Source organism: Tachyglossus aculeatus, chromosome 4 (genome assembly GCF_015852505.1).
Source record: "Tachyglossus aculeatus isolate mTacAcu1 chromosome 4, mTacAcu1.pri, whole genome shotgun sequence".
Lineage (NCBI taxonomy): Eukaryota > Metazoa > Chordata > Mammalia > Monotremata > Tachyglossidae > Tachyglossus > Tachyglossus aculeatus.
In genome coordinates, this window is record NC_052069.1 from 65991703 (window position 1) to 66017385 (window position 25683).

General features: G+C 42.0%; 1 protein-coding gene across 1 annotated transcript in view; it reads left to right on the forward strand.

Moving 5' to 3' along the window:
• The window catches only part of ASPM (assembly factor for spindle microtubules), a 57170-nt gene that overhangs the window by 5559 nt on the left and 25928 nt on the right, over positions 1–25683 (forward strand). Inside the window, exons 2-13 of the mRNA XM_038745624.1 lie at positions 6412–6555; positions 7004–8531; positions 10137–10238; positions 13025–13171; positions 13844–14089; positions 17314–17381; positions 18567–18708; positions 22216–22346; positions 22692–22867; positions 22968–23113; positions 23200–23285; positions 24130–24351. Coding sequence (XP_038601552.1) covers positions 6412–6555; positions 7004–8531; positions 10137–10238; positions 13025–13171; positions 13844–14089; positions 17314–17381; positions 18567–18708; positions 22216–22346; positions 22692–22867; positions 22968–23113; positions 23200–23285; positions 24130–24351 — 3138 coding nt within the window. The remainder of the gene's footprint in view (positions 1–6411; positions 6556–7003; positions 8532–10136; positions 10239–13024; positions 13172–13843; positions 14090–17313; positions 17382–18566; positions 18709–22215; positions 22347–22691; positions 22868–22967; positions 23114–23199; positions 23286–24129; positions 24352–25683) is intronic.

The window sequence follows — 25683 nt, forward strand, 5'->3', positions numbered from 1 at the left end:
CTCCTAAACCCGGGCTCTTTCCACTGAGCCACGCTGCACTAAGCGCTGGGGAAAGTACAATACAGGAATAGAGAGAGACCAGCGCTGCCCATACTGAGCTCACAGTCTAGCTCAGTAGACTGGGTGTGAGCCCACTGTTGGGTAGGGACTGTCTCTATATGTTGCCAATTTGTACTTCCCAAGCGCTTAGTACAGTGCTCTGCACACAGTAAGCGCTCAATAAATACGATTGAATGAATGAAGTGGGTGGGGAGAGACAGGCATCAATATAAATAAACAGATATCTGGCTTCACGTGGTAATTTTAATGTTCTTCTAGTCTTACATTTGCTCTAGTCGATGAGGATTACTTACCTTTCTCTATCTGTTTCTTAATATGGCCATGTCCTAAATCGCCTTTATTTAATCCCACTGATCTTTTTTATTCCTTCTGCTGTTCACCCTATTGACTTCAATAATCTGTAATATGCTGGGAGAGCATAATATAAATAAAAGAGGCAGGCCCTTATTTTGAGGATCTTAGGCATTGTCGGCATGCATTGCCGGGGGCAGGGAGGTGGAGGAAAAGCTGTTGACTGCAAAAAGTGTGGAAATGTATGCGTAAATGGCTAAACGATCATTTGAGCACTTTCTGTGTACAAAGCACTTTACTAAGCGCTTGGGAGAGTACAGTGGAAGGTAGTTGGTAGACACATTCCCTGCCCACAAAGAGGTAACTGAATAAATCAATGTACACATAAGTCCTAAGTCTAATGTGATGACGTCCTGGAAGGGATGTCCCTGGAGAACATCTCGTAGAGAAAGTGGATTTTTAGGAGGATTTTGCAGTTCAATCAGTGGTATTTTTTGAACACTTATTGTATGGAGCACACTGTACTAAGCACTTAGGCGAATACAGTAAATAAACAAGATCCGTGCCCTCAGGAATTTTACAGTCTAGCACGGGAGACAGCTATTAAAATAAATTACAGGTAGGAAAGCAACTGAGTTCCCTACTTTTGGGGTTGCAGGTGTGGAGCACGCTTTGGGGATATGAAATCTATTGCATATGCGATACACTAATTCAATTCAATCGTATTTATTGAGCGCTTTCTATGTGCAAAGCACTGTACTAAGCACTTGGGAGAGTACAATATAACATCAGACACACTCCCTGCTCACAGCGAGCTTACATTAGGGAGGGAAGATGAGAGATGTTGTGGAAGTCTTCCTTGGGAACATGATTGTAGCAAGGCTTGAAATATAAGGATAGTAATGGTCTGTCAGATTGGAAGGGGGAGGGGATTCCAGGCAAGAGGGAGGTTGTGAGCAAGAGGTGGACCACAAGAGAGATGACAATGAGACACAATGAGTTAGAGAAGGGAGAGGAGCAAGGATAATTAGTGGGGAGAGAGCTGATTGAGTGTCTGAAAGCCAACTGTGAGGGGTTTGCTTGATGCAGAGATTAATGGGTGACCAGTGGAGGTTTTTGAGATAAGGGAAGATGTGTGCAGACTGCTTTTTGTTTTGTTTTGTTTTTTAAGAAAAACGACCTGTGCTGCAGAGCAGAGGGGCTGGAGACTGTGAGGAGGCTGATAATAATCATAATAATAGTGTTTGTTAAGTGCTTACTATGTGTCAACCACTGTTCTGAGCGCTGGGGTATATACAAGGTAATCAGGCTGCCCCACGTGGGGCTCACAGTCAATCCCCATTTTACAGATGAGGTAACTGAGGCACAGAAGTTTGGTGACTTGCCCAAAGTCACACCTCTGACTCCCAAGCACATGCTCTTTCAGCTAAACCACGCTGCTTTTGGCAAGATGGATTATGAGGAATGCTTTCTGATGGTAGTTTGAGTGTAGAGGAAGGGGCGGATTCTAGAAACCTTGTGAAGATCGAATAGACGGGATAAAATGCCTGACTGAATCTGCAAATTCAAGGAATTTCCAGAATAGTGCCAAGATTATGAGTTTGTGACACAGGGAAGGTGTTGTCAACAGTGATGGGAAGAGAAAGTTTGGGGCCGGCTAAACATGTTGTGGTGGAGGTTTCACTGAGATGTTCAAGTAAAGATGACCTGAAGGCAGGAGGAAATGTGAGATTGTTGAGGAAAGAAATAGAGATCGGAGAAGTAGATTTGGAAAGTCCTCCACTTAGAGTTGGTAGGTGAAACTATGGTAAGTGGTTCAGCCTCCCTGAGGCAGTGGGTGTAAATGTAAAATATAAGGGGATCCAGAATGGTCTTTGGGATCCTTACAATTAGGAGGTGGGAGGCAGAGGAGGAGTCTGCAGAAGAGACCTAGAAGAAGCAGTCAGAGAGGGAAGAGGAGAAATGGGAGAGGTCAATATCAGAGAAACTGTGTATGGTTGGATGGGATTTCCAGAGCTGGTTGGTCCACTGTGTCAAAGACTGCTGAGGGATTGAGGAGGTTTAGGATGGAATAGAATTTATTCGATTTGGTAAGGAGGAGGTCGTTGGTGGCTTTAGAGAGGGCAATTTCAGTTGGGGGTCGGGATGGAAGCTGGATTGCAGGAGGCCAAGGAGGGAGGTGGAGATAATGGATCTAAACGATTCATCTGAAGAGTTTGGATCAGAATAGTAGTAGAGAGATGGAATGATAACTAGATTGTAAACCCTTGGCAGCAGGAATTGTGTCTGTTTTTAGTTCAATGCTCAGCCTGCAATAAATGGCATTGATTGGATGCAGTAAGGTTGAGGAAAAGAAGTTTGTAAGTTAGGAGGTACTTGGGCATGTTTCAAAGTGGAGGGGAAGGAGCCATGGGTGAGTGAGCAGTTAAAGGAGACAGTCAAGAGGGAAAGAAGGAAGTGATGAAGTGTTTTAACAAGGTGAAAGAGTGTGAGCCCGTTGTTGGGTAGGGACCGACTCTATCTGTTGCCGATTTGTACTTTCCAAGCGCTTCATACAGTGGTCTGCATGCAGTAAGTGCTCAATAACTATGATTGAATGAATGAATGAATGAATGAGGCATAGATGGAGGGGATAGATTTTGATAGGATGTGGGAGATCTCTTGAGAGATAGCAGGGACAGATGAGAGAGTAGAAAAATGTCTGACACATAGTAAGCGCTTAACAACTGCCATAATAATAGTAATTATAGTTATAATTATTAACATAGTTATAGGTGGGGACTGGAGAGGTAAAGGGAGATTTGGGGAAATTCACACCATATTCTTTCAAGGTCCCTCAGGGACAAGAAAAGGGGAAAATAAAGGTGACATATTTAAGAAAGCGATTAAAAGTCAGAAATAGCACGGGCAATTAAAGATGAAGGTGGCTAGTAAGAAAACTATGGTCTGGTAGATTTGAGGGAGATGGCATGAGCAAGAAATTGGAAATAGAGTTGTCAAGTGCAGTTAAGTTTATTTCAGGAATTGAAGAGTGCAAACTTCATTCAATTGTATTTATTGAGTAGAACACTATACTAAGTGCTTGGGAGAATGCAGTGTAGCTTGCAGTCTAGAGGGTGAGACACACTAATATAAATAAATTACAGATGTGTACATAAGTGCTGAGGGGCTGGGAGAAGGAATGAATAAAGGGAGCAAGTCAGGGTGACACAAAAGGGAAATGGGAGAAGATGAAAGGAGGGCTTAGTCAGGGAAGACCTCTTGGAGATGTGCCTTCAATAAGGCTTTGGAGTTGGGGAAAGTAATCATCTGTCCCTCCTTGCAGCCCAGGCCAGAGGCAGTGTGTGGGTGAGGGTTCAGTGTTGAGATAAACAAGATCAGGGTACAGTGTGAAAATTAGCATTTGAGGAGCGAAGCTGGTGGGCTGAGTTCATTTATTCACTCACTCCTATTTATTGAGCTGTTGGGGTTTGTAGTAAGAGAGTAGGAAGGTGAGGTAGGAATGGGCAAGGTGATTGAGTACTTTAAAGTCAATGGTGAAGAGTTTTTGTTTGCGGAGGTGGAGGGGCAGCTACCGGAGTCTTTTTAGGAGTGAGGAAACGTGGTCTGGAAGGTTTTGTAGACAAATGATCCTGGCAGAGAAGAGAAGTATGGATTAGAGTGGGGAGAGACAGGAAGGTCAGCAAGGAAACTGATACAGTAATCGAGGTGGGATAGGATAAGTGATTGGATTAATATGGTAGCAGTTTGGATGGAGAGGAAAGGGCAGATTTTAGCGAAGTTGTAAAGGTGGAACCGACAGGATTTAGCGATGGATTAAATATGTGGGTTGAAAGAGAGAGAGGAGTCAAGGATAACGTCAAGGTTATGGACTGGTGAGACAGGAAGGATGGTGGTGCCGTCTATAGTGATGGCAAAGTCAGGGGGAAGACAGGGTTTGGGTGGGATTATAAGAAGTTCTGTTTTGGACATGTTAAGTTTGAGGTGTTAGCAGGGCGTCCAAGTAGAGATGTCTTAAAGACAGGAGAAAATGTGGAACTGCAGAGAAGGAGAGAGAGAGAGATGTAGATTTGGATATCATCTGCATAGCGATAATAGTTGAAGCCATGGGAGAGAATGAATTCTCCAACGGAGTGGATGTAGATGGAGAATAGAAGGGGACCCAGAACTTAACATTGTAGTTGGAGAGCGCAGATATTCATTCATTTAATCGTATTTATTGAGAGCTTACTATGTGCAGGGCACTGTACTAAGTGCTAAGCACTGTACTAAGTGCTTGGGAAGTACAAGTTGGCAACATATAGAGACGGTCCCTACCAAACAACAGGCTCACAGTCTAGAAGGGGGAGACAGACAACAAAACAAAACATGTAGACAGGGGTCCAAACCATCAGAATAAATAGAATTATAGCTGTATGCATATCATTATCATTAGAGAAATATTATCATTATCATATATTATAATATAATATAATTAATATAATATGATCATGATATAATTAGTTATAATTATGATTCATTATAATTATATAATTATAGATAATATGATATATAATTATAATATAATTATAGTATAAGATGATATGTTATATTATAATAATATTATCATTATCATTAGAGAAGCAGCGTGGCTCAGTGGAAAAAGCACGGGCTTTGGAGTCAGAGGTCATGGGTTCAAATCCCGGCTCCACCACTTGTCAACTGTGTGACTTTGGGCAAGTCACTTAACTTTTCTGGGCCTCAGTTCCCTCATCTGTAAAATGGGGATGAAGACTGTGAGCCCCACGTGGGACAACCTGATCACCTTGTAAATTCCCCAGCGCTTAGAAGAGTGCTCTGCACATAGTAAGTGCTTAATAAATGCCATTATTATTATTATTATTAATAAAATAGAGTAGTAAACATGTACAACTAAAATAGAGTAATAAATACATACAAGTGCTGTGGGGAGGGGAAGGAGATAGGGCCGGGGGGCGATGGGGAGGAGGAGAGGAAAAAGGGGGCTCAGTCTGGAAAGGCCTCCTGGAGGAGGTGTGCTCTCAGTAGGGCTTTGAAGGGAGGAAGAGAGCTAGTTTGGCAGATGTGAGGAGGGTGGGCATTCCCCCGGGCCTGGAATGCCCTCCCTCTGCCCATCTGCCAAGCTAGCTCTCTTCCTCCCTTCAAAACCCTGCTGAGAGCTCACCTCCTCCAGGAGGCCTTCCCAGACTGAGCCCCTTCCTTCCTCTCCCCCTCGTCCCCCTCTCCATCCCCCCCATCTTACCTCCTTCCCTTCCCCTCAGCACCTGTATATATGTATATATGTTTGTACATATTTATTACTCTATCTATTTATTTTATTTGTACATATCTATTCTATTTATTTTTTTTTGTTAGTATGTTTGGTTTTGTTCTCTGTCTCCCCCTTTTAGACTGTGAGCCCACTGTTGGGTAGGGACTGTCTCTATATGTTGCCAATTTGTACTTCCCAAGCGCTTAGTACAGTGCTCTGCACATAGTAAGCGCTCAATAAATACGATTGATGATGATGATGATGTGGGCCAGGGGTCCACAGCGGGACAGGGGAGCAGAGGGTGTGGGCTGGGCTATGGAAGGAGAGAGAAGGGAGGTGAGTTAGGAGGGGGGGAGGTGAGTTAGGAGGGGGTGAGGTGATGGAGCACCTTGAAGGTGAGAACTGATGGAGGGCCTTTGAAGCTAATGATCTGGAGTTTCCTGTGGACTGTAAACTCCTTATGTTACGGATTGTGGTCTCCCAACTCTTTTGTACTTTCCCAAAGCACATAGTACAGTGCTTGATTGAGAGTGAAAGGTAAACTATTGTGAATGACATTTTGGGAAGATGATCCTGTAGCAGAGTACAGAGTAACTGAAGAGGCAAGGGATTGTAGGGACTGAGACCAGTAAGGTGGCTGATGCAGTTATCAAGATGGGAGGTGACCATCAGTTTACCCCAATTTTTGATTTCCCAGGCATGGGGTTTTACAGAAGCACAACTTGTTTGTCACGTGGACCCTTGCTAGCTTTATTTTGGATTTGATGAATGCACTCTTCTTTTCGTTGTAGCCTAAAGAAAGAATTTTAGTTGCAATAACCTGGACACCATTTGAAGAGGGAAGAGTTCGAGAACTGATAACATTTCTGGTGAATGGCGTTGTGCGGCATCAAGCTGTTTTGTTAGGGAATGCTGAGCAGCCGAAAAAGAAAAAGGTAATCACAGTTTTAACCATCAGTCGTTTTTTGATTCACTCTCAAATGTACTTGTAAAATGTGAAAAATAATTATATTAAGTAGCCGGGTTAATAATAATAATAGTAATGGTGGTATTTGTTAAGTGCTTACTATGTGCCAAGCACCGTTCTGAGCACTGGGGTAGATACAAGGTAATCAGGTTGTCCCTTGTGGGGCTCACAGTCTTAATCCCCATTTGACAGATGAGGGAACTGAGGCACAGAGAAGTTAAGTGACTTGCCCAAAGTTACACAGCTGATTAGTGGCGGAGCTGAGATTATAACCCATGACCTCTGACTCCCAAGCCTGGCCTCTTTCCACTAAGCCACACTGGTTAGAGACATGTCCAGAGATAGTGCTGTTTAAGAAAAAAAAAAATGCCCGTCTGCAGATTTATAATCTTCTTTTTTTTTTTTTTTTTTAAAAGAGGAGTCTTTGGGACACTATTAAGAAGAAGAATAACGTGAAAGAACCTGTTTCTTCAAGGTCCACCAAAAGATGTCCAAATGCTAAAAGTGTTAACAAAACCTTCAGTGTCTCTCAAAAAGTTAACAAGGTCAGAAGCCCATTGCAAGCTTGTGAAAATCTGGTTGTAATCGAAGGCAGTATTTCCCCTGAAAACAACTCTTTAGCCCTTGAAGAAAACAAATTTCCCCTATCACCAATCAGCCCAGTTATGAAAGAATGCCATGGTTTAACATGCACCCCTCTTTCTATGCGGCGATCAACCACTTACTCTCTTCTTCGTACATCGAACAAGGGCTTATCGCAAGAAGAAAATTCTGGCATCTGGACAGATTTTCATCTGAATGAGGAAGTAACATCTGCAAGTAGACACCACTCTGGAACTGAATCAGTGTTAGTAAAAACTGCTTCTGTGAAAGTAGAAATTGGTAGCAGAAAGTCTCCCATCATTTTTAGCCCAGATAATCTTTCAGCTTTGCCCACGACACAGAATCAAGGGGCTTTTCTGAGTCCAGATTCCTTCATTAATAATAGTTACGGGGTAAAGAAGGACTTGACATTGGAGCCAACTGCTCCTATTCTCACACCGGATCGACTTATCAAAGATGAGGTGAGAGCTACGTCTTTGGAACCACCAGGACCTGAATTGCAGAAAACATACATTCAAAGGATGATTTTAAGTCCGGATTCCTTCGTAAATAATAGTTATTCATTCAGCGAAGCGCCAGAATCAGATCCGGTCAGGCCAATACTCTCACCGAGTCAATTTTTAAAAGATATAACAGCTCTCCAGCCTGCTCCTGAGCAAGCACATAAATTGTCTCAAACCTATCTGTTAGATAGAGATTCTCAAATCTCAAAGCCTTCAGTGTGGATGAAAAATGAAGTGGCACCACCTGGAATTGAAGGTGAGGGCAGCGAGGTTTCAAATCATGGCCCTGGGCAGCCTGATTCAAGAGAAGCTAGGTTGACATCCTACAGCCCAGCAAAAGTGAATCATCTCAAAGTTCCTGAAATTCATAGCCCTTCCAGGGGACAACCTAAAAGACGCCCAATCCTCTCCACTACCGTTGTCAAAAACAAATCAGACTCTGCCAAAGGAAAGCAAACAGGATCTGGGAAGCCAAAATCAAGACGATGTCTCAGGAATGAGATAACTGACTGTGATAAGACCATTGTAAACCATGCGAAATCAGAAAAATTTGACAACCTTCCGATCATCAGCCCCCTCTTGGCTGAGGCTGACGGTTCTAAAGGTGAAGCGACGACTTCGGGATCATCTTGTAAAACTCTGGTTAGTTGTAAAAGAAAAAGTGAAGAACATTTGGATGGCATAAATGTCCGGATATCAGTAAATGAGTATGTGGAAATGAGAGAAACCAAAAGAATTCATATATCCCAAGTCGAGACCAAAAAAACAGCTGTTGTAAGAAAACCAGTCTCCAAACATAGCAGCAGCAGAGACAAACCAAACCACAAGAAAAAGACTGGTAAGTTCTGTTAAAGTGACAAAAAGTGTGAGGTGTTTTCCTTTCTGTTGGCTATACTTGTACCCTAACAAGCTCTTTTAGGTTTAGATCTCTGACTCTTTTGGATCTCTGGATGTGGTCTTAGCTGTGTGATTTTTTTGAGAGCCTACTGTGAGCAAATAACTACTAAGTGTGGGAGAGTGTACATTTTGTTGTGTTGCTAGGTAAGATTATCAAACTTAATCATTTTGCCTTATTGTACCGAAAGTTTTTTCCCAGTATCGATTTTCTAATACTAATGTCAAAAGTTTGGTCACAGTGGCTGTGAAGCATAGACTTTTTTTTTTCAAGTACTGTTTCTGAACCATACTTTGCAGAACTTGAAGTACACAAAGAAGCCAGAGTGGAAAGCTGAATGGCCTATTTTAGGCAGGCCAGCTGTTGTGGAAACCAGGTGTCTCCACTTACAGCCAAGAAGAGTTGAATGACAATAATCGTGTATTTAAGCGCTCGTTATGTGCCAGGCACTAAGAGATGGAGGGAAAGGAGGAGGGAAAGAAAAGAAGGAGGAAGGGGAGGAAGTGATAGTACTTACCACTGCTTCTCCTCTTCCATTGCAGTTTTTGTGTCCTTGCTGGGTGTGGGCAGTGATCTGGGCAAGCACAGATGCACCCAGATGTGTCTCTTGCCCCTCCCCAAATCCCTGTAAGGTACCTATTGGGAACTGTCTCTGTGCACTCGTCCTTATTGAGCCACACAAGCACTGTTTAGCTGGACTGCCTTTCAGCTATGGGTCTTTGTCCAAGGGTCATGATGCCTATGGTCAGGAATTTCTACTTAGTGTGGAAAGGAAACAGCATGGCGGAGTGGATAGAGCACGGTCCTGGGAGTCAGAAGATCATGGGTTCTAATCCCGGCTCTGCCCCTTCTCTGCTGTGTGACTTTGGGCAAGTCACTTTCACTGCTCTGGGCCTCACTTACCTCGTCTTTAAAGTGGGGATTAAGACTGTGAGCCCCATGTGGAAGAGGGACTTTGTCCAACTCCATTTGCTCAGATCCACCCCAGGGCTTAGTACAGTGCCTGGCACATAGTAAGCGCTTAACAAATACCATAATTATTATTATTATGTGTACAGAATGAAGTTGCGGGACAAAAGAAAGATCCAGACAGCAGAATGAAGTATCAATTGTTGAGGGGTAAGACTGGAGGCTGGGCTGTTCCCAAGCACTTTGTATAGTGCATTGCTCTCAACTGTGAGAAGAGCGTGGTTCTGGTGTTGAGGGGATCTGGATTCTAATCCTATCTCTGCCACTTGTTTGCTGCGTGAAATTGGCCCTTTTCTGTGCCTCAGGTTCCTCATCTGTAAAATGTGGGTTAAATACCTCTTCTACCTTGGGTAAACTGATGGTTTAGCTTCCACAGTGAGAGTGGAATTATAAAGATCACCGTCTCTGCTCTCCCAGCCTCTTAGATCCTGTACCCCATATGGGAGAGGGACTGGGACCACACACAGCACTAAGAAGCATTTAGTAAATTCTATTAGTTCTAATTCTATAAAAAATAGTGTTGCGGCTTCATTTTGTTTCTAAATCCATATGCTTGATTTCTGATTTTTCCTCCTTTAGATCTACCGAGATCCAGAAGTTCTAGCTCGACTATCAATAGGAAAATGAAACCTGTTGCAGTGGCCCAGTCTCATTTGACCTTTATAAAACCATTGAAAACTGGTAATCTTTTTAAATTCTACACAGTCATGCTAAATCCTGGCATAGAAATGGATTGCTAGTAACTTTCATTGAGGGGAAAAAAACTAAGGAGTACTAAGACCCATATGAAATGGAATAATGTAATAAAAATCTTCTAGTTTTGGGTCTTTTATTCAAGGTAATTCATTAGTTTATAATTGTGATGGAGAAAGTTTTGTTTGTAAAAAGCAGTATGAGATTTTATACTGATGACCGTTTCTCCTGCTGGGCATAAAAACCTTTGCAGAGGGGTTGATCGCAATGTCAGTGGTTTGTGCTGCACAAATCAATGGTATTTGAGTGCTTACTCTGTGCAGAACACTGTACTAAGCACTTGGGAGAGTACAGCACAGTAGAGTTGGTGGGCAGCATCCCTGCCCACAAGTAGCCTACAGTCTACAGAGGGAGACAAATATTCAAATAGATTACAGGTAGGGGAAGGAGAGTATAAAGTTATGTACTCTCCCAAGCACTTAGTACAGTGCTCTGCACACAGTAAGCACTCAATAAATACGAATGAATGTATGTAAGTGCTGTGGGACTGGGGTAATTATCAAAGGGCTTAAGGGGTACCCAGCCAAGTGCGTAGTTGATGCTGTTAGGGGAAATAAAGAGCTCAGTCAGGGAAGGCCTCTTGGAGGAGATGTAGTTAAAGTAGGGTTGGAAAGTGGGGAGACTGTTGGACTAATATGAAGGAGGGGGGAGTTCCAGGCCATAGGGAAATGGTGGGCAAGGGGTCAGTGGTGGGATAGCTGATGCAGCAAACAAGACTTAGAGTAATTAGGTTAGTGTTAGAGGAACAGAGTTTATGAGTTGGGTTGTAGTAAATGAGGTTAGGTAAGAGGGAGAGAGCTGATTGAGTGCCGTAAAGCCAATGGTAAGGAATTTGGGTTTATTTTGGTGTGGAGGTGGTTGGGCAACTATTGGAGGGTTTTGAGGAGTGGGGAGATATGAATTGAATGTTTTTGGGTTTTTTTAGAAAAAGTGATATGGGCAGCAGAGGGGAGTTTATGGATGGAATGGGGAGAGACAGGAGTCAGAGAGGTCAGCAAGGAGACTGATGCGGTAGTCAAGCTGGGAAATAAGTGGTTGGAAGTGTGATAGTTTGAATGGAGGGGATTCCAGAGGTGCTGTGAAGGTAGAACTGACAGGATTTTGTGAATATGCACCACTGGCACTCTAGTCTTTGTTAGTCTCTGTGAGAAGCAGCATGTTGTAGTGGATAGAGCACAGACCTGGGAGTAAGAAGGTCATGGGATAGCAAGTGCTTAAAAAATACCATTATTATTATTATTACTATTAGTCCTGTTTCTGCTAGGATATGGAAAGGGGTGGCTAGGGGTGCAGCACATTGTGAAGTGCCCAGGAAGGTTTTTGGAAGGAGCATGGCCAGAGGAAAGAGCCCTGGCCCAGGAGTCGGGAGACCAACTCTGTCATATTGTTCTCTCCCAAGATTTTAATAGAGGGCTTTGCACACAATCAGTGTCCAATAAATACAATTGATTGATTGATTGTAGTCCCAGCTCTCCACTTGTCTTCTGTGTGACCTACGACAAGTCAGTTAATTTCTCTGTGCCTCAGGTACCTCATCTGTAGAATAGGGATTAAATCCTATTCCTTCCTATTTATACTGTGAGGAAAGCCCCATGGGGGACAGGGACTATGTCCAAACTGATTATCTTGTATAATAATAAATAATAATAATAATGGCATTTGTTAAGTGCTTACTATGTGCCTAACACTGTTCTAAGCACTGGAGTAGGCACAAGGTAATCAGGTTGTCCCACATGGGGCTCACAAATCCCCATTTTACAGATGAGGTTACTGAGGCACAGAGAAGTTAAATGACTTGCCCAAAGTCACACAGCTGATAAGTGGCGGAGCTGGGATTAGAACTCATGACCTCTGACGCCCAAGCCCGGGCTCTTTCCACTAAGCCACACTGCTTCTCAGCACTTGCTACAGTACTTGGCATGTAATAAGAGTTTAACAAACATGTTTTGTTTTGTTGTCTATCTCCCCATTCTAGACTTTGAGCCCATTGTTGGGTAGGGACCGTCTCTATATGTTGCCGACTTGTACTTCCCAAGTGCTCAGTACAGTGCTTTGCACACAAGCGCTCAAAAATGCGATTGAATGAATGAAAGGACCATTAAAAAAAAAAAAGACCTGTGTCCATCTTAGATGTCTGTAGACTTGTGCAAACACTCTGCTGAGTCCTCCTAGACCTATCACATACTTCACTGAAGTGATTCTTTAATCAGAATCAATCACCTCTGAAGGCATACTCCAGTGAAGGCAGAACTAGGATTAGAATTTAGGTCTCCTGATACTCTTTCCACTGGACTAACAAAGCTCTCAAAAAGCAGTACACCCACTTAACCTCATTTCATTAGGAGTACAGTCCCCTCTAGATTATAAACTCATTATGGGCAGAAGACGTTTCTACCAACTCGGATGTATTGTACTCCCCCAAGCACTTAGTACTATGCTCTGCACAGAGTAAACACTCAATAAATACCATTGACTGATGGATAGATTGAGTAAAGTACCCAGTCTCTTCTCTGGGTGAAGAGAAGAACTCTGTGGTAAAGCTCCTTACTTGTTTGTTTGTTTTTTTTTGAAGAGAGCCAGGATTCTGTACATAATTGGACTTTTAAAAACCCAACCAGAGCAGCTCCTTTTAAAATGCCCCAATGCTTGTACATTTTGTGCCATTATTTTGAAAGAAGGTGATTTTAACATTTTCTAACATTGTCTTGTATTAGTCATTCCTAGGCATCCAATGCCATTTGCTGCAAAAAATATGTTTTATGATGAGCGCTGGATGGAAAAGCAGGAGAAGGGCTTCTTATGGTGGTTGAATTTCATATTGACTCCTGATGACTTAGCTGTAAAAACAAATACCTCACAAGGTAATGTCACCAAAATAGTACTCATGTTTGACTGCATCTCAAGAATGAGCTGGTGCTTATAACAATGTGCTTGCTATAGTTCTATCCATTTTTTATTATTATTTGAACTATATCATTATCCTTTTTTAAAATACTAAAGTAGTTTATGGTGTAAAGAATGAAGCTGGATTTGTAAAGCACTAAACTATCATGTTTTAGAATTAATACTAGGGATATTTCAGTTATATTGCAACTCTTGTCCATTGCCAATAATGCACTGTTTGTCAAGATGCAACTTTTTAAATTTATATTGTGTTCCATTAGCGATATAGACTATAAGAATGGTGTTATGTAGTGTTTTCTGTTGCTCTTTAATCATTAATTTAATTTGACGTCATCATTCAAAAATTAATTTTGGATAAATTTGACGTTCTATTGTCCTAGTGTTCTTTAAGGCTGACATAATGTTAAAAGCACAAAATGTTTTGCTGCTCTAGACTGTGATTTAGGATTCTAACTAAAAGTTTAGATCCTTCTCAAGTGGCCTGCCCATTTGCCCTTTTCCTCTATTGTCTACATGGGGCTGATTTGTGTATTCTTAAAGTTCAAGTCTCTATTTTTTATTTATTCAGAAAGGTTTAAAATCTATAAAATGAGTTTAGCAGATTGAGACATGTATTTTTCATCCATCAGTAAATGCAGCTACTCTTCTTTTGGGACTGGAGAACCATCACAAAGTTTGTGTTCCTAAAGCACCTACAAAAGATGAAATGTCTCTCAGAGCATATACCGCTCGGTGTAGACTGAATAGATTACGGCGTGCTGCTTGTCGGTTATTTACCTCTGAAATGATGGTTAAGGCGATTAAGAAACTGGAGGTGGAGATTGAAGCTAGGCGCTTACTTGTGCGAAAAGATCGACATCTCTGGAAAGATATTGGTAAGACAACTGTAAATGTCTTGAGTCTTTTTCAGTGGGTTATAATTTAATTATGTTTTTCAGAGTTATGGTAAGGATTTCATTCATTCATTCAATCGTATTTATTGCGTGCTTACTATGTGCAGAGCACTGTACCTGGCACTTGGGAAAATACGATACAACAATAAACAGTGACATTCCCTTCCTACAATGAGCTCACCAACTTTTAAAGGAACCCAAGTTGTTGATAACCAACTTAATGGTCCCTCTAGTAAAATTTCAGAACCCCAACATTCTAATAAATTCAAATTAAATTAGTAGTATTAGTAATAATAATAATGGCTTGTTAAATGCTTACTATGTGCCAAGTACCGTTCTAAGCCCTGGGGTAGGTACAAGCTAATCAGGTTGGACACAGTCCCTGTCCCTTCTGGGGCTCACATTCTTAATCCCCCTTTTACAGATGAGATAACTGAGGCCCCGAGAAGTCGTGATTTACCCAAGCTCACACAGCAGGCATGTAGCGGAGCCGGGATTAGAATCCAGGTCCTTCTGACTCTCAGGCCCGTGGTCTATCTACTAATCCACATTGCTTCTTGTGCTTACTGTATACAGAGCACTATGCTTCGCTCTGGGAGAGAATACACATCTGGGGATTAAACATGGTCCCTGTCCCTCATGGGGCTCATAATCTAAAAGTTTAGACCTATACTCAGACCACTGCCCTGGCAAAATGGTTGGGTATTTGTGCCCCATTCATTCATTGTCATATTTATTGAGCACTTTCTGTGCACAGAACACTGTACTAAGTGCTTGGGAGAGTACAGTGTAACAATAAATAGACGTATTCCCTGCCTGCAAGAAGTTTAAAGTCTAGAGGAAGAGATGGGCATTAATATAAATAAATCAATTACAGATATGTACTAAAGTGCTGTGGGGCTGGGCGTGGGTGGGCGGTGAATAAAGGGAGCAGGTCAGGGCGACATAGAAGGGAGGAGAAGAATAGAGAGCTTAGTCAGGGAAGGCCTCTTTGAGGAGATGTGCCTTCAATAAGGCTTTGAAGGAGGACAGAGTAATTGGTGTCAGATTTGAGGAGGGAGGGTGTTCCAGTCCAGAGGTAGGATGTGGGCAAGAGATCAGTGGCGAGATAGATGTGATCGAGGTACAGTGAGACAGCATTGACGGAGTGAGGTGTGAGGGCTGGATGGTAGTAGAAGAGCAGCAAAGTAAAATAAGAAGGGGCCAGGTGATTGAATGTTTTAAAACTAATGGTGAGGAGTTTTTCTTTGATGCGGAGGTGGACGGGTAACACTGGAGTTTATTGTGGAGCGAGGAAACATATCCTGAACGTTTTTATAGAAAAATGATCTGAGCAGCAGAATGAAGTATGAACTGGAGTAGGGAGAGACGGGAAGCAGGAGTGTCAGCAAGGAAGCTGATGTCGTAATCAAGGCGAGGGGAGGATAAGTGATTGGATTAACGTGGTAATTTGGAGAGGAAAGGACAGATTTAAGTGATGGTGTGGAGGTGGAGTCGTCAAGACTTAGCGATGGATTGAATGAGCAAGAGGAGTTGGTCCCACTTTCCCAACATCGCTTAAAATCCACCCTTTCCTCTCCATCCAAACTGCTACCACGTTAATACATACAGTTACTCATCCTATGCCGCCTGGATTGCTGCATCGTCCCCCTTGCTAACTTCCCAGCCTTCTGTTTCTCCCCACTCAGGTCTATATTTCACTCTGCTGCCGAATCATTTTTGTACAGAAACATTCAGAACCTGTTTCCCCACTTCTCAAAAAACTCCAGTAGTTGCTTATCCACCACCGCATCAAACAAATACTCCTCACCATTGGCTTCAAAGCACTCAACCCCCTTACCCCCTCCTACCTCAACTTGCTACCCTCGTACTACAGTCCAGCCCACACACTTCACTCTCTAATGCTAACCATCTCACTGTGCCTCGATTTCATCTATTTTGCCACCAACACCTCCCCTGCTTCCTAACTTCTGGCCTGGAACACCCTCCCTCCTCAAATCTGACAGACAATTACTGTCCCCCCTTTCAAAGTCTTATTAAAGGTACATCTTCTCCAAGAGGCCTTCCCTGACCAAGCCCCTCTTTCCTCTTCTTCCATTCCCTTTTGCATCACCCTGACTTACTCCCTTTGTTCTTTCCCCCTCCCAGTCCCCCAGGCCTTACGTACAAATCTGTAATTTATTGATTTATATTAATGTCTGTCTCCCCGCACTCTAGACTGTCAGATCGTATGAAGGGAATGTGTCAGTTGTTGTATTTTACTCTCCCATACTCTTAGTACAGTGCTCTGCACACAGTAAGCGCTCAGTAAATACAATTGAATGAATAAAAAAATAGCACCATGTTTACGGGCTTGTGAGACAGGAAGGATGGTCTACAGTGATAAAGTTAGGGGAAGGACAGGGTTTGGGTGGGAAGATAAGTTCAGTTTTAGACATGGTAAGCCTGAGGTGATGGGAGGACAGTCAAGGAAAGAAGTCTTGAAGACAGGAGGAAACGCAAGACTGCAGAGAGGGAGAGGGATCAGGGCTGAAGATGTAGATTTGGGTATCATCTGCATAGAGTGGTAGTTGAAGCCATGGTAGCAAATGGGTTCTCCAAAGGAATGGGTGTAGATGGAGAATAGAAAGGGACCCAGAACTGAACCTTGAGGGTCCCTCACGAAGAGTACATGGGAGCATCTTTATTCCCCGACCCGGACGGCACAGAACATAATAATAATAATGGCATTTATTAAGCGCTTACTATGTGCAAAGCACTGTTCTAAGCACTGGAGAGGTTACAAGGTGATCACGTTGTCCCACGGGGGCTCACGGTTTTAATCCCCATTTTACAGATGAGGTAACTGAGGCACAGAGAAGTTAAGTGATTTGCCCAAAGTCACACAGCTGACAACTGTCAGAGCCGGGATTTGAACCCATGACCCCTGACTCCAAAGCCCGTGCTCTTTCCACTGAGCCACGCTGCTTCTCTGCCAGGAACAGGGACCTCTGTGGCAGGAGGGAAGGCAGTAGTTACACGGTGCTTTTCAAAGTGTTGATGGAAGAATCCAAGAGCAGGTTTTATCCCCCACCCGGCGCATCCCGAATCTGGAATTCCCTTTTGATCCTTGATTTACGATCTATGTGTTTCATGCAACCCATAATAATAAATATATGCAACCTATATACACAATTTCATTTTGTTTTATTCTACTTCTGTTTCAGGAGAACGGCAAAAGGTCCTCAATTGGCTTTTATCATACAATCCTTTGTGGCTACGCATAGGCTTAGAGGTAATATTTGCATGAAGGTCTCTCTGTGTTTTGCAGCAGATTCTTATTATAGTTTCAGACATTCTTTTAACTGCTTGCTTTTTATTTCCTATTTAGTCTGCTAATAGTGATTTTATGTTGAAGTAGAATTAAAGATGTGTTTATTTATAAATATTAAGTTCTATATTTCAGTTGTTCTTAGAAGATAAATAAAGGACCCCCAGTTTTATAGAACTAGAGAGAGTCAATTCAAATACCGGTTTGTTCATTTTATGCTTTCTCACTCCTTATTGATTTGAAAGCTACTAATGACCTGTTTTTCCCAAATGTCTTACTTCACCCCCATTCCTTCTAATGAACAAGAAATGGCTTACAATGAGTCATATGTGTTTTAATTCCCTTCAGGGCTGAAGTGAATCTGGGCTCAGCCACCTCTGTAGGTGGATCTAGAGGTTCTGCTCCCACTGTCATCTGAATAATAATAATAATTATGGTATTTGTTAGGCTCTTACTATGTGCCAGGCACCTTACTAAGTGCTGGGTTGGGTATATGTGAGTTGGGTTGGACACAGTCCCTGTCCCATGTGGGGCTCAGTCTCAATCCCCATTTTACAGATGAGGTAACAAAGTAAAGTGATTTGACCAAGGTTTGACCAAGTGATTTGACCAGCAGACAAGTGGCAGAGCTGGGATTAGAACCCACAGCTTTCTGATTCCCAGGCCCGTGCTCTATTCTCTACACCATGCTGCTTCTCAAAACTCCTGCTTCTTAAAGGAAACTTAGATCTGTTCCCTAAGAACTCACTTCATCTTCAGCCCCACAGAAATTATGTTCATATCTGGAATTTCTTTATATTAATGTCTGTCTCCCCAAATATATGTCAGCTCCTTTTGGGCAGAGAATGTGTCTACCAACTAGGTTGTATTGTTCTTTCCCACGAAAGTGCTTAGTACAGTGCTCTGCACACAGTAACTACTGAAATTTCATAGTAGAAAGAGCAATTTGTAGATATTCCGTTCTTTCTTTGATACTGTCATTATGTGGATGGAGAAGGCCAACAGATCAGAGAAGCCTTCATTAGGAGTAGGATTTGTTTTTCATTCCAGTAAATTAAATCCAAAACGAGTACCCTAGATGATCAGTTCTGAAAATTTTTCTCAGTGGAGAAATTTGCTCTAATTTTTATCTCTTATTTGTCATTCCAGACTGTCTTCGGTGAACTGATATCTCTGGAAGATAACAGTGATGTTGCGGGGTTGGCCGTGTTTATTTTGAATCGCTTACTTTGGAACCCTGATATCGCTGCTGATTTTAGGCACCCCACAGTACCTCACCTTTATCGAGATGGTAATTATTAATAACATATGCTCTAACACCAATTACCTCATGGTCCCAGCACTCACAAAGCAGGTGAACTTAAGGTAGTACAGTTTGTTAGCCCTGTGGTGTCAAAGGCATTGGAGGAGACCCTCATCCAGGCTGATGGGTTATTCTCCAAAAATACATAATAATAATGATGGTATTTGTTAAGCGCTTACTATGTCCCAGGCTCTGGACAAAGAGTTGGGGTGGATACAAGTAAATCGGGTAGGCCACAATCAATCGGTGGTATTTATTGAGCATTTTTTATGTGTGGGGTAATATACTAAGCGCTTGGGAGAGTACAGTGTAACAGATTTGGTAGACAGGTTCCCTACAAGAGCAAGGGCTTTGGAGTCAGAGGTCATGGGTTCAAATCCCGGCTCTGCCAATTGTCAGCTGTGACTTTGGGCAAGTCACTTAACTTCTCTGTGCCTCAGTTACCTCATCTGTAAAACAGGGATTAAAACCGAGCCACCCGTGGGACAACCTGATCACCTTGTAACCTCCCCAGCGCTTAGAACAGTGCTTTGCACATAGTAAGCACTTAATAAATATCATCATTATTATTATTATTATTACCCACAATGAGCTTCCAGGCTAGAGGGGAGCCAGACATTAATATAAATAAATTGCAGATATATACTTTAGTGCTGTGGGGCTGAGGGAGGAGTGAATAAAGGGTGCAAATAGTAGTTTGGTGTTTTTTTTGTTCTTATAACTTTAAAAAGTACTTGGAAGCTGCAGTCCTTAGGTGTCAAGGTGATGGTATAACTGTCCTGCTGTTGTAAAGTTGGGAGGGCAGGTTTCTGTTTGCCCTCTACTCTTCCAAGAATGGTAGGACTTGGCTCCTGTGAAATTGGGCAGGAGGATGGAGGCCGCCCCAAGCCTCAAGCAACTCCTCGTGGCCACCACAGCCCCGGGGACATGGAGACACTGATCCGTGTGTTTCTGGGCTACTTCAAATTAAATCAAAGCACAAAGCTGGGTAGAGAATCTCCAGAATAAGGGGCCCCTGAAGAATGATGAGAAAGTAGCCAAGAGGCTCAGTTGATTCTTTAATTCAGTGTCTTTACTGAAAAAGAGGTTAGGAAGATCCCAATTGTTTTTAGTTAGTGGACAGGCCAGGGTTTACTGAATCAAGTGGTAGTGGCTAGTAAAGACTTTGTTTCAAAGTGATACAGTGGATATCAACAACTCACTAGGACCCGATGACATCTCCCCTCATTTCTACCCCATGCCCCGAAGAGTTTTGGAGGAACTTAGAAGAAAAGTTCCATATCTCATTCTTTCAGTCATATTTCATTCAGAGAAGCAGCGTGACTCAGTGGAAAGAGCATGGGCTTGGGAGTCAGAGGTCATGGGTTCTAATCCTGGCTCTGCCACTTGTCAGCTGTGTGACTTGGGGCAAGTCATTTTACTTCTCTGTGCCTGTTACCTCATCTTTAAAATGGGGATTAAGACTGAGCTCCATGTGAGACAACCTGATTACCTTGTATCCCCCCCAGTACTTAGAACAGTGCTTGGCACATAGTAAGCACTTAACAAATGCCATCATCATTATTATTATTATTTATTGAGCGCTTACTGTAAGGAAAGCAATGTACTGTGAGCCCCACATGGTGCAACCTGATCACCTTGTATTCCCCCCAGCGCTTAGAACAGTGCTTGGCACATAGTAAGCACTTAACAAATACCATCATTATTATTACTAAGGGCTTGGGAGAGTGTAATACAGCAATAAACAGTCACATTCCCTGCCCTCAACGGACTTTCATTCATTCATTCATCGTATTTACTGAGCACTTACTATGTGCAAAGCACTGTACTAAGTGCTTGGAAAATACAATTTGGCAACAGATAGACGATCCCTACCCAACACCGGGCTCACAATCTAGAAGGGGGAGACAGATAACTAAACCAAACAAAACTTTCAGTCGAGAGTGGGGGAGACAGACATCAATACAAATAAATGAAATTACAGATAGGTACCTTGGGACTGGGGGTGGTGGGGAGAGCAAAGGGAGCAAGTCAGGGCAACGCAGAAGGGAGTGGGAGAAGGAAAGGGATATGCCTCCGATAATCTTTGAAGCAGGGGAAGGTAATTGCCTGTCGGATTTAAAGAGTGATGCCATTCCAGGTTAGAGTATGAAACCTGAAGCCCAGTGTCCAGGAAATATTTTTCTTCACCTCTAATAGTAGTATGCCACCTGTCTGCTGTGTGGCCTTGGGCAAGTTACTTCACTTCTCTGTGCCTCAATTACTTCATCTGCAAAATGGGGACTAAGACTTCGAGCCCCATGCAGGACAAGGACTGTGTCCAATCCGATTGGCTTATATCTACCTCAGCATTTATTACAGTGCCTGGCCCATAGTAAGCACTTAACAAATGCCATTATTATTATTATCATTAGTAGAATATTAATAATGATAATCACTTATTGTGCACAAAGCACACGGAGAAGAGAATGCAGGAAGGAATTAGACATGGATCCTGCCACTCAAGGGGCTCTCCATCTATAAATGAAAACGCTGATAGGTGGACCTGAATCTCACAGAGAATTTTTTTTGTGTGTGTGTGTGTGTGTGTGTGTGTGTGTGACAGACTGCCAGCCATTTTCCAATGCATAATGCTGGTCACAGGGATGGGTGGGAGCTGGGTGAGAGGGTGGGGATTACTCAGCGCTATCCTCTGCAAAACAAATCGAGCACATGTCTTGATCGCAGTGGAATATACTTGTAGGGGGGAAAGTCACTCCCCTCCCCACCCTACACTAAAGTCCTGGGAAACTGTTCTCTTGTTGATGTAGAGAGTGGCTATGCCTTTTGACAGTATTTTTAAGGTCTGTGTAGCCCTACTTTAGGATGCAGTTTTCTGAAAAGGCTAGGGGTCAGAAATGGGCCTATGGTGATGATGATGATAATAATAATAATTGTATTAAGCACATACTATATTTCAGGCACTGTTCTAAGTGATGGGATGGATACAAGCAGATCTGGGTGGTCACAGTCCCTATTTGACATGGGGCTCACAGTCTTAATCCTCATTTTACAGCTGAGGTAACTCAGGCACAGAGAAGCAAAGTGACTTGCCCAAGGTCACACAGCAGATATGTGATGGAGTCAGGAATAAAACCCAGGTCCAGGCAGAATGGAAGGGACTGTGTGTGTTACATTGTACTATCCCAAGCGCTTAGTACAGTGCTCTGCACACAGTAAGTGCTCAGTAAATATGATCGATTGACTGGAAGAAAGCTTCTCTTAATGACCTACATTTGGGTGCTTTAAACAATGACAGCAGTATCTTTGAACTCTGCCAGTTTTAAAATACATATACATGCGTGTATGTGTATATATATATATATATATGTTGTACATATATAACAAATGGCTACCCATTACAAATATTTAAGATGAAATGGTTTCAGGATAATTTGCAAAGTAATAACCATTTTTTGCCTTCCCCATCTTCTCCGGGTTCTGTTTCTTCTTTAGGTCATGAAGAAGCTTTGTCTAAGTTTACGTTGAAAAAGATGTTGTTACTAGTCTGCTTTCTTGATCATGCCAAACTCACTAGACTTATTGATCATGACCCTTGCCTCTTCTGTAAAGATGCTGAGTTCAAGGTATAGTGACCAAATATTCATCTTTTTATGCATGTGTTTGACAATAAGTCTTGGTTTTGACCACCAGGTTCATTGTATTGTGACACTAATTTATTGTGGCGTGTTATTAAAATGACCTCTTTGCCTTCAAATTGAACACTAGAAGTTTGAATTTGTTGTGAAATATATACGAGAAGTAAATAATGAGAAGTGAAAGGAACTGCTAACTTTGTCAGTTCTGCCAATTTCTTCAGTTCATATTTGTCTTTGTAGTGCAATGGATATCGAAATAAATCTTGTAGCAATAAAATGATCAAACTATGCAGTCTTGCCAAAGTAGTTAACAGCTTCATTGTTTTTCTTTAGTCTAGTAAAGAAATCCTGTTGGCTTTTTCACGAGACTTCCTGAGTGGCGAAGGTGATCTTTCCCGCCACCTTGGTTTTTTGGGATTACCAGTCAGCCACACACAGACGCCACTAGACGAATTTGAATTCGCTGTAACAAATCTTGCTGTAGATCTGCAGTGCGGAGTTCGTCTCGTGTAAGTGTTAACGATGAAAATAATTATGTCATTACTAAAATCACATATTTCTGCAGCAATTTTGGGTTAAAAGTGTAGCATTTGTTTCTCTTTCTGGTAGGAGAACAATGGAGCTCCTCACACAGAATTGGAACCTTTCCAAGAAACTCAGGATCCCCGCAATAAGTCGTCTTCAAAAGATGCACAATGTCGACATTGTTCTTCAAGTACTCAAAGAGCGAGGGGTTCAGTTGAATGATGAGCGTGGTAAATACTCAAAAGGAAAGCTCTATGATTATTCAGTTGATTGAGAAAACAAGCCTTCTAATTTGCTGGCTATTTTTGATTTACAGGTACAGCAATTCAATGTAAAGATATTGTGGATAGACACAGAGAACGGACCCTAGCCTTGCTTTGGAAAATAGCCTTCACTTTTCAGGTACTTGGAATTCAGTACATTTTGGAGCACGTACGGTTTTTGTGGTGTATAATGACATTCCATAGATGATTTTTTTTTTTTAAACCAAGTGTTCTAGCAAGTTAGCTTGCGGCAGTTTTTCTTTCTTTGTTCCTGTAGAACACAAATGCTTTCTAGTTACTCAAAATTGCTTTCAAAGACATGTTTTGGAGTGAGCTGTACCAAAGATTTAATTATTCAAGAAAACCTGTTTTCTTAAATATTTCTTATGCTTTATGGTGTCTTATATCCTGGTAGTGTACTTTCTAAAGTAAAATCCAGTAACCATTGGTTACTGCATTTGAAGCCCTTCAGTTCTACAGTGAAATAATAATAATGATAATAATTGTTATTTGTTAAGCGCACGCTATGTGCCAGGCACTGTACTATGCACTGATTAATAGTAATAATAATAATAATAATAATGGTATTTGTAAGCACATAGTAAGTACTTAAGCACTGGTGCGGATACATGCTAATCAGAATGGATACAGTCCTAATGATAATAATATTGATTAAGCTCTTGTTGTGCTCCAACCACTGTGGTAGATTTAATGCAATCACAGCTAATCCCTGTCTCATCCAGGTTCCCACTCTAAGGGTGAGGGAGAGCAGATACTTTAATCTCCATTCTACAGATGAGGAAACTGAGGCACAGAGAAATTAAGTGACTTGTTCAAACTCACATGGCAGGGAACTTACAGAGCAGGAATGGAACTTGGGTCTTTTTATCTCCCCACCCCCGGGTCTTGGGATCTTTCCATTAAGCTAGACCTCTTCCCAACATGAAGTGAAATGAAGTGATAACTTTTGTTCCTCATTTCAGGTGGAAATTTCCCTTAATGTAAAGGAGATAACAGAAGAAATTGAATTTTTAAAGCATGCATGGAATATAAAGAAAAAAGTGACTGCATTTTCTTCCCATATGGATGTTCCAAACAACACAAAAAGACACAGTGGGAGCAGTTTTGCAGCTGAACAGTACAGTGAAAATGTAAAATTACTGATGATGTGGGTGAATGCTGTTTGTGCATTTTATGGCATCAAAGTAAGTGGATCTGTTCAATTTGATGTTTTAACAAGTTGGGTTTTATTTTTTTGTAATTTGAACGAATTTTGTGCTTTGGCTGAGAGTTAAATAAATGCTCTTCTATTCTCCCTGTTTTCCTTTTGCTTTTTCACTCATTTTTTATACTTTTTAAAAATATCCTCTCTTTCTACCTCCCTCAGGTTTTACCTTCATTGAGGAGATCATGACCGTCTCTTCCTTCATAGTTTTTCAGTTGCTCTCTTCCCTTCTCTCATTTTTCTTCCCTTTTTGGTTGTTGTTCACTCCTTTTTTTCCTGTTTTCTTTTCCCTAACTTCTATAACTCTCCTTATGCTATGCTGATACTTCGAGTGTCACTTCTAATCCACGTCGTCCTCTTCTTTTTCTTATACTTCAGTTTATTCATTTAATCAGTTGTACTTATTGAGCGCTTACTGCATGCAGAGCGGTGTACTAAGCACTTGGAAAGTACAATTCAGCAATAGAGACAATCCCTGCCCTCAGTTTCTCTTCCTAAACTCCCCACTTTTCTTCTCCGTATGTACTTTCAATTAATGGCTCTGTGAAATCACTTAACTACAGAGGGAGCATTCTGCAAACCCTTACTTTATTCAAAATTCGAAACTTCCTTGCACGTGCAACTCAAAGATGAAGAAATTCTGCTAGTTGGGGATCTCTGACAGTTGGTCTCCCATCCTGTTCCTTTATAAATATTGTTCTTTATTAAATTATTACTTCCAGTGCTACCTCTCAGTAAGGGAAAATCTTCACATATATACTTATGGCAGGGATTGTTAATGACATTTTGGGCGTAACTCAAATGGAAAAGCTGTCAGCTACATGGTTGCCCATTTTCAAAAATTCATGACTTTTGGCCCCTTCCTCATATATCAACTCTCCTCCCTCACTATTCCCCTGCTCTTGCTGTTCTCTCCTTCAAAGATAACCTTACCATACTTAGCGCTCAACTCTCTTTGCTCTTCCCTTTCCCCCAGCTAAAACTCCATCCCTCTCAAATCTTCCAAACTACTGTTCTCTCCATCTCAAAAGCTCTTTTTTCTTTTTTAAATTTTTTTTTTATGTAAGTACTGCATTCCAGGCACTGCACTAAGTTCTGGGGTGGATACAAGATAATCAGGTTGGATAAGTAGCATGGCTCAGTGGAAAGAGCCCATACTTGGGAACCAGAGGTCATGGGTTCTAATTCCGGCTCCACCACACGTCTGCTGTGTGACCTTAGACAAGTCACTTAACTTCTCTGAGCTTCAGTTACCTCATCTGTAAAATGGGGATGAAGACTGTGAGCCCCGTGTGGGACAACCTGATCACCT